The sequence below is a fragment of the Prunus dulcis genome, unplaced genomic scaffold (genome assembly GCF_902201215.1).
Source record: "Prunus dulcis unplaced genomic scaffold, ALMONDv2, whole genome shotgun sequence".
NCBI lineage: Eukaryota > Viridiplantae > Streptophyta > Magnoliopsida > Rosales > Rosaceae > Prunus > Prunus dulcis.
In genome coordinates, this window is record NW_023010332.1 from 1,137 (window position 1) to 11,440 (window position 10,304).

Here is a 10,304-nt window from a genome sequence, read left to right on the forward strand (position 1 = left end):
AATATGGAAACCGAAAAAAGGACACCAAATAGGACATTCGACGTAGATGTACAAAAAAAGGTTTCCTACCTAACCACGGTCACAAGCCTTTGAAAACCACTTTACAAAATACAAACAAGTTGTCATGTTATATCATGGTCACCCTCCTTCCAAAAATATAGGGTATGCACCAAAACCAATACCATCGCAGCATCAGATCTAAGCTCACAAAAATATATACTGGTCAGTCATTAGAGTCCCATTACCTAACCTTGTTAGCGGCGCCGAGGTCTAGGCTGACCGCGGCCTGTACGTGTTTGTGGTATAGTCACTGCTGATTTTTTTTTTTTCTGAATATAAACCCTCTTTTTTCTCACGGTGACATCCGCCATATCCTTGTCTTTAACCTCAACATTACCAATCTTGTTCCCCTTTGCCATAAAATCAGATCCATTGTGCATCAGTTTCAATGCTTCACGTATTATCGCATCACGCAATTGATTTTTTTCATTTCGGAGCAACTCAATAGCAAGTCGCATTCGTTGTACATTAGAGTCGTACTGCAACCAACAACAACAACAAAAAAAAAAAAAAAAACTTTAGCATTTCATTACGTATTAAACATTTATACCATAAAAATAGCACGTGCGCAATGCATACCCGGTCATACCACAATTGACGATAATGTTGCATGTGTCTTATGACAAAAATGCCACAATCCACACCATTAGGTTGGATGGGATTGGCATCCAATGGGGACACAAAAGAAAAGGAGGAGAACGTCCACCCCGTCCCAAATACCGACAATATGTCATCATGAAAAACGGAGTCTAGGTACAACAACTGTTGCATACACAAGAACATAGTCGACATTAGTAACATTGAGCAAAACAAATACTTATAATTGCATTGAACAAAAGCTTCTCCACTTACACTAATATGGCAATCGTTCTCGCGTTTCTTATTGTGACTCCGATCAGGTAAACTGTCCCAAATTTCAGCTTTCTTATGGAATATGTCACAAACCAAAAGATACCAATGACCCATTACATCATCGTGCATCGGAATATAGATCTGCAAAAAAGTGGTATATTCATTATCACCAATAATTTATATTGTTGGAGCTTGCATACGAAACCCACCTGCATGCAATCCTTCAGTCGCCCATTAAATCTTGCGAGACGACAAAGCTTGTGTGTCCTAGCACATGATGTCATACGATCACTGGGACGTACGAACTTGGCGCCTTCCTGCATTTTATGAAATATAACACATCACTTTTAACCAACAAATATCCTTCAATAATCTTATCCATTTACTTACCGACCAAAAATACGTAGGTAGGAACCATTTTGTGGAGGTGGTATCATATAAATATTCTGCCATTACATTGATTACCTATTACAAGATAAGACACGATTGTTAGCATCCTATACCGACATTCTAAACATATACTAATGAGTAGTTAAATACATATTCGATTCATAGTCCTTACATCATCAAAGAGAGGCAACCCAGGGGCAAGGCTTCCAAAATGGTGACGATCTATAGCTACAACACCAGTGTCAACGAGTAGTTCACTGTCAAACAGAAAAAATAAGTGTTCTAATCAATTGTTCTTATGTCATTATGACAACACATATCAAAATTAATTTCACAAATTTGGTTTAGGGTATACCTCCAAACTTTTGGATCTAATGGATTGCAACAAAATGCAAAACTTAGTAGATCTCTATCATCTTCAGAAATATCGTTGCTCATCCGGAATGGACCGACACTCAATCTTTTCATAATCCGCTCGTGAGTAATTACTTGTCGGGTTTTTGCATTTGCTTTAGCTTTCAACGCATTTATGTCTTCATAAGGAGTTCTCTTGTGGGGACCCGGCTTTCTAATCGCTGTTGCACGAGTCACTATCGGATCCCTTGTTGAAGTTGAACTACAATTCTCTAAGAACAAACTTTTTACGTCGTTGTGACCCATTTTATCCTAGTGGCCACAAATCATTACGAAATAGCATTTACAAATCAATATATCTGAAACAAATATATATTAGATAATATCAAGAATCTGCATAAAATAAGGACACCTAACTTTGTTATTACATTGGGAGAAAACCAAATAAAAATACAACGTAATCCATAGTACAATGATTTTTGCAAATCAAATACTCGATAATTGTCATCATCCAAACATGTAAACTAACATGTGAAAATATGAAAATGCATACAAACAAGCTACAACCAATACTCATCATACCTCATTCTGAGGTTGTTTTGCATGTTTTCTCTCACGGATGACTTCAACAGAGGGAGTCAAAGTTTTATCAACAGTTGCAAATCCTTTCACATTGTCATCTTGCTCGTTGGGAGTTCCGTCTTCTTTGTTTGGCCTACTTTTTGGAGGTTTAGCATTTCCAAGGTCTTTTTGTCCCCCATCACTCCCCATATTAAACATGTTATCATCTTCCTTATTCAGTTTAACTTCCAGTTCATGAGGGCATGGAGTGCGCAATGTTCTTTCTTTCTCTTCATTTTTTGATGATAACTCAGACATAATCTTGGAGAGCGATTCGTCCATACGAGCAATAGTGGCCACCAAAGTTGCCACATCCTTTTTTATTGAACTTAACTCTTCAGCAAAGTGAGTCATTGTTTTGGCATCATCTCCGAGGCCTCCATATTCAGTTTTCATAACAACTACCTTATCACTTTCAAACCCCCCTCTTTTTTGTAGCCACTTCTTCATTTTTTCGGTCTCTACTTTCCCCCACACAGTGAGTGGTAGCACAGACCTATCCACAAGTACGCTACCATGAGCTATAGCATCAAGGTAAAACAATTGAAGGAATAACAAGCAACCACCGATGTAAACTTGATTGTTCTCCTTAAATGACCTGACACTGTCTAATAAAAATCTCAAAGAATAACTTGCCCAATTTTTCCTTGCTATTGCCTTGCTATCTCTTAACGGAAGCAGATATTTTAGATTCACATACACGGAAGTGGTTGGACATTGCAATGTGCATAAAGCATACATGACAAAACCAACTTTGAAAAAGTCACTTGCTTCTTCTGTCCCCACCATTATCTGCTTCAACTCATTATTTTTTAAAAGCTTCTTCCCGCCCAAAAAAAAATTTCGCACCTTTACAATGTGTTGGTCATCCATGGATCCGGTGAAGTCAACTTCCTCTCCTCCATCCTTAACACCCATTATGCGCACAAAGTCATCCACAGATATCTTAAATGTTTTCCCATGTAGCACAATTGATGATTCAACAGGATTCAATTTATCAACCAAAAAACGACACATTGAATGAGACAGTTTTCCGCACTTCATTTCCAACAACGAAACAAATCCCATTTCTTCAATGGCTGCTTTTTTCTCATCGCTTAAAACATTTATAGTGTCCTTTATATCCTTCAGACTGCATCGTGTGCCTATCTTCAAACAACACTTGTTCGAGGCGTTCGTTGAAGGTGTTTTAGATTCATACTTTGCTTTTTGAGTAGCATCCAACTTTTGCCACATATTAGCAATTTCCTTCTTCGTCTGAGGAAGAAAATAATAAAATTCAATCACTTCATTATAAGTTGTGAGCTGTAACGTCTCTATTTAAATGTATTGTTTACAATTTATCACCTTCGTATCCACTTTCTCCACTATTTTTTGTTTCTTCATTTCATCGCCCTTTATTTTCCTATTTAAAACATTCACATTTAGTTAGTCCTATAAAAAGTACTTAATATACTTGAACAGCCGTTTAACACTTACAGAAAGTTAAAATAACCCGTCTTCCGATGAATCACCATCTTGGACTCGTCTTTTGTTGTTTTTGGATTTTTGCCCTTACTATGCACATCGTTGTTCTTTTTCACCATTTTATAATTCCAACTAATGATGAGCCTGCATTAAACAAGAAAAACATTTTATATATCTAATAAACTCAATAGAAAATAATAATATGTCAACTCATATGCAAATTGTCAAATAATAACATGTCAACTCATATCAATGGAAAAATAATATTTCAACTCATATGCAATGGCCAAAGGAGATATGAAATTGCAGGAACCTTACGCATTGGATATGAAATTGTAAAATTCCCATTCAACGTAATTCTCAAGCATCCAAAACAATCTCAGTGCTTGTTCTCATGCTATCCACTTTCATGGAAATTTTACAATTTTTAATAATATGTGAACGAAATTAACTTCAACCCAGCATTTTTTAAATCTTTCAATCCATTCCATAGTTCAAACATCCAAGAACACGACATATTAAACAAAAAAAAAAAAGTAGTCTTAACAAATAAACAATCGAAAAATAACATGTATATATCAATTGCCAACCAGGTGCAATGAAATTGTATTACCCCTAGGCAATTGCATTTTCGTGCTATGCTATATCACCTTCTACATATCCAATATAATTATGAGGCATCAAGAAACACTTTTAATGGTTGTTCTCAGCCTACTGACTATAAAGACTATTTTACAATTTGTAATAAGGTTACCCATCATAAAAAATGAAATTCATATTACGTTTTCAAAAATAAACTTAAAGAGGTGAGGTTAAGGTTTAGCAAAACACAAGTCATATTACGCAATACTAATTTTACAAAAGGTTAGTGTTTATCAAGAGATAAAATGAGATTCTTCAATACTACCCTTACAAAGCTCCAAACTAAGTGCTTTAAACCTTAAGTAAATAGCTACCAATCAATGGAGGAATCTTCACCACATAACACATGTCAACTCATATGCAATTGCCAAATCATAGAAACAATTTGCATGAACCCTATATAATTCCATTTTAGTCAGTCATACCGAATAAACTAAAATAATAACATGTCTACTCATATTCCAATTATCAAACGGACTTTTATTGAACCATATATGAAATTGCATTCTCGCCAATCATATCAAACAAACTCAATTGGAAAGTAATATGCCAACGCATATGCCAATTGACAAACAGAAAGCTATGAACTGCACGACCCCTATGCAATTGTATTTTCGTGCTCCAATAAATCATCTTCTATACATCCAACGAAATTCTTATGCACAATTTTACAATGCTTGTTCTCTATATAAAATATAAAATTACAATGCTACTAAATTTCATTCAAATTTGACAATTTAGAATAAGGTTTACCCACCCACACATATTCAATTCATATTTGGTACAAAAATTAGTTGAGATTAAGGTTTACCCATAAACAGAAATTAACTTAAAAATTCTTGAGATTAGTTAGGGCTTATCAAGAGAGAGATGAGATTAAGGTTTACCCATAAACGTAATTAACTTAAAAAAGAGGTGAGGTGAGTTAGGGCTTAGCAATAGATAATTGAGATTGCTCAATACTAACCTTGGAAAGCTTCAAATCAACTGGTACCCAATGTTTTAACCCTTAGGAAACAACTGACAACCACTGCAAGAGATACCAATGGAGGAGATCGCAATATTCAACCATAGAGTTTTTTGGGTTTTGAAGAGCAGCTCGCTAAAATATTGAGCAGTAGAGTTTTTTGGGTTTTGGACAGCAGCGCGCTAAAATATCACATAACAAACTGATTACCTCCACATGTTATAGCAAGTTTTCTTTTAATTTTTTTACAACTCAATTGGCATGTACACTGCACTTGCTTCATAAACAACAAATGGAGCATGGATACACCAGGTGCACCGTAGAAGGTGCCGTAACTATTATTCTCTGTCACAAATGTAACAGCTTCGTGACAAATTTTAGTTGATTGTCAGCTGCCTCTGACGTGCATGGGGCCCATAACACGTCAAATCAACTTTAGCCTTATATTTTAATATATCTAAAGTTTTACTTTTTTTTTTTTTTTTTAATGATAAGCGGTAGAATATTATTGATGTAAAAAGGTAATACAAGGAGTTTGAACTTGTATCAAGGGCAAAGGAAATTCCTTGGTCACGAATTACAATCTTTGTACAATGCATCAGAAATAAAATCAGGAGGTTCCTCGAACCAGTATAAAGAACTCCCGATATGCAAGGCAAAACGAGCTAAACGATGAGCCACACCATTAGCAGTACGATGAATATGAGTAAAACCTTCCCCAATGATTTGTGTCAGCAAGCTCTTGGTATCCTCCACCACAGGTCCTATGACGGACCTATCCATAGAGTGACTTCGAAGTGCTGTAACCTATCTAAAGTTTTACTTAAATCTTTATTTGTGTATTAAATTTGTATTTGATATATTTCTGTTTGTTTTTTTATTTGGTGTATCTCTTCCTTTTCATTTTTCAATAATAGAGTAATAAATATACAGTAGTTGAATAATATATATACGTACAATCACTACCATTCAATACACAAAGAAACAATTCAATAATTATATCATTTGATTGCAATTCCATTACAATTTTCAACCAAAAAAATTCATTACAATTCTCTAAAAAAGAAAAACCATAACTTGATCATCATCTTCATCATCTAAAAAAGAAAAACCAAAGCATAATCCAAGTCAAACACAAGTATAATCCATAACTTGATTAACAAACAAAAATTCTAAAAAAAAAAAAAATGCCAGCTCATAATTAAAACCTAAAAATCAAAATAGAAAGTACAAAAATCAAACTCCAACTGGTAAAAATTAATTATATCTTGAGCGTTTGTTCTTTGTCCTCATCATCTTCATCATCTGAGAAAAAGAAAAACCACTATAAACCAAGCAATAATCTATAACATACTGAAGAAAAGAAAAAGTCTATAAAAACGTAATGAAAGCCTTGGATTGAAACCTAAAAATCAAACTCCAAATGGTAAATCTGATTATGATAGAGGGATGGTGGTGGGATCGCCATCAATGCTCTGGCAGCGATAGATCTAAATCTGATGATAAAACCTTTAAAGAGTTAAACACACACTACAACTTATATCAAAAACTGAAATTTTTATTTAAGGTTTAAAAATAAGTCGAAGAAGAAACCCATACATACCTTAAGCCTTATATTGCAAGAATGGGCAGTGTAAGAGAGCCATTAAAACACAGAGGAAGAGCTACCAAGAAGAAGATAAAAACCAACTTGTGTTTTCTTTTTGCTAGTTTCGCCTAGCTTTTGTTTTATTCGTGCATATTAAAAGCTTTAGTTTCTTTAACACATCCAAAATAAAAACTCGAAGTTTGAATTTTTAATACAAAACAACATTGGTAATGTTGAAAACTAGGTGGTAATTGGCCTGGTTTTGGTTTCTCGGTGCATATTAAAAGCTTTAGTCTTTAAAAAAAAAAAAAACTTTAATTTGAATTGTTTAATATAAAAGCACACTGGAATGTCGACAACTAAAGGTGGGAGTTATTATTATGAGTTGTAATATTTTATTGTGAACTTAAAAGTGCATTGAGAACTTACAAGTGTATTGGAAACTTGAATAAGCGTAATATTTTATTGATTTGAATTCTGGTTAGTTTTGTTTTTATTATATTTAATTCAACTGTCACCACACTAGACCAAGAATGGTGAGGACTAACCCAAATCATTGACCATCTACATAAATGTAACGAAAACTGATTTTGTTACTATGAAAAACGTGACTATTGCCCACTTTTTTTGTAGTGACCATGGTAATCGGCATTGTGCAGTTCGACAATGGTTCAAATTTTGGGTATATTGCATGATCTTGGCCAGTTGCAGGTTACGCCATTTTGGTGAGGTTACTGCACCGAAAACACCCCTAATTGATAGCAATGGTGTAGGTGCTCGTCGGTCAGTGGACATCGGTGTTGTAGTCGGTAACTAGTGTGGTGGCACTTAGCAATGGTGTGGCAGCGACATTATGGCCAGTCAGAGGTCTGTTTGCCCGCGTGGTACAAGGTGGTGGCCTTCTTTTAAAAAAGCGCAAAAATGTAACTTTAACCCACAAAATAAAGAGAGCTTCTATAGTGAGTGGAAAGTTATAAGGGGTGTTTTTGAGAGGTATGTAAGAGCCGTTGGATTTCATCCAATGGTGAGTTTTTAAAAGAGGGTGCATGTAGAATCGGGTTGAAATCTAACCCATTAGAAACCCAACTTCAGTTGAAGATCTTTCCCTCTTTCCCTCTCTGTGAAAAACTCAAGAACACAATCCTCTCTTTTTGAATGCAAAGCAAACCCACAATTAGAAGGATCCAAAGCTCCCAAACCCTATAGTCACTCCATTGTCATCAGCTCCTTGGGAGGCCTGCGATCTATGGTATCCTCGGTATTACGATTAATGGCTCTTACCTAGCTGTTGCCCTGTTTTGATTCTATGGCTCAAGTGAAAACCCCTTCTCTTTTTCATTCAGCAGACAAGATTCCAAATGAAAGCAAAGTAGCATATCTCTTTTTGTAGCTAGACGCCGCAGCAGCAGTTGTTCCTCGATTTTGGTAGAGATGGAGTCTCAAATACCAAAGAGTCTTCTCTAATGTCCACCACATTCTCTCAAGCTGACTGACTTCAGAGCTCCCGATTGATTTTGAGAGGTAAGTTCACTTGCTAGATTGATTTTATTGGGTTTGGTTTATTTTTTGTGAGGGTGGGAAATTCGTCATTTGTGGCATCAATAATGCGTCATTTGTGGAATCAATAATGTGTCATTTCCTTATGAATATTCAATATACTTAGTTGATTGTTTTTGGTGGGGTGGAAAATTATGAAATGTAGGTAAAAAATCCTAAACTTAGGCTTAATGACATTAGGAGTAAGCATTTGGAGAGGATATTGGGTGAAGTTCTGTAATTGGTGGTTTGAATTACATTTGTGTTCTTAGTTGAACATGTTGGTTCTAATGTTATTTTTTCCAGATTATTTCACAAGAGATGACGTAACTATTATTAAATTTTGCTTGCGTTTTGTGTAATCGGAATCCAACAAGTTAGGCTATGCGTGTTTTGTGTCAATTTGGGCAATGTTTTGTGTAAGTGGAATGCATTGATATGTTGTGATGCAGTGATGACTGATTAATGAATTAATATTTGCTATGCAGTAATATAGAAGTGGATCAATAATATACGTAGATAAAATATCTGGGGGCTCAGAGAGTGATGAATGTGTAACAGCTAATGGGAGGATTTATATTCCTGAAGTAAGAAATGAGGAAACACCAGCAGTTGGGATGAAGTTTGACTCGCTTGACCTCGTTTACAATTTCTATAATAGATATGCATTCTTGGCTGGCTTTGGTATTCGACTTCATTCCAGCTTTTGGGGGAAAAATAAGAAAGAGATTTTGAGGAAAGAATTTGTATGTTGCAAACAAGGTGCATACAGGAGAGATGAAACTCGGGAGAGAAAAAGACAACGGGGAATAAGTAGATGCAATTGCAAAGCTAAGATTGTGGTTGTGAAGACAAATGGGAGCAAGAAGTATACCATCTCTCTTTTTGCAAAGGGACACAATCATAAGATGACACCCTCAGAAAGAATGCATTTATTGAGATCACACCGTCATATTTCAGATTCTACAAAAGTACTCACAAAACAGTTGGGTTCAGTTAATATTCCCATTCATCAGAAGGTAAGTATTTTTGAGGTGCAATCCGGAGGAATGGATAAAATCGGTTTTATCAAAAAAGATATCTACAATCTTGAATGTAGTGTGAATGGGAAGTTGAGGAACCACGATGTTGAACTAGTGACCGAGTATTTTATGGCTGAACAGAAAAAAAAAATGAGGCTTTTTATTTCAAGATTGAGGGAGATGGCCATGACAGGTTTAGTCGATGTTTTTGGGCAGATGCAACTTCTAGATGGGCGTATGGGTTTTATGGAGATGTTGTTGTATTCGATACCACATTCAACACGAATCGATACGACTTGACATTTGCACCAATGTTGGGAGTTAATAACCATGGTCAGACAATTGTTTTAGCATGCGCATTTTTGAGCAAGGAAACGACTGAGTCGCTTGTTTGGATGTTTGAGGAGTTTAAGAAAGCCATGCCAGGTGGGGAACCTAAAACGATCATTACAGATCAAGATGCGGCAATGGCCATAGCGATTTCAATAGCCTTCCTGACTACATTTCATCGACTTTGCATATGGCACATCACATCAAAGTTCTCTGTTAAGTTACCACATTCTGCTTATAAGGAGTATTGGTGTGAATTTCAGAAAGCCATATGGGATACTGACAATAAGGATGAGTTTGATGCAAAATGGAATATTGTGGTTACAAAGGCTGGTTTGACTGACCATCCATGGCTAAGTTCAATGTTTGATTTAAGGGAATCTTGGGTTCCAGCCTACACACGACAATTTTTTGCCGCTGGAATGTCAAGCAGCCAAAGAGCGGAAGGTTCTCATGGTTTTTTCAAGCAATACAT

At 35.7% G+C, this 10,304-nt stretch overlaps 1 protein-coding gene across 1 annotated transcript; it reads right to left on the reverse strand.

The window, feature by feature from the left end:
- Positions 1–356: 356 nt before the first annotated feature.
- Positions 357–4,719, reverse strand: LOC117613466 (the record flags this gene model as incomplete). Its single annotated transcript, XM_034342075.1, has 11 exons — positions 4,701–4,719; positions 3,757–3,888; positions 3,625–3,682; positions 2,239–3,534; positions 1,658–1,968; positions 1,475–1,559; positions 1,303–1,377; positions 1,122–1,229; positions 913–1,053; positions 640–822; positions 357–539 (listed from the first exon to the last, which is right to left on the reverse strand). Coding segments are annotated over exons 2-11 (2,547 nt in total), but the record flags the coding sequence as incomplete, so codon positions are not given.
- Positions 4,720–10,304: the final 5,585 nt, after the last annotated feature.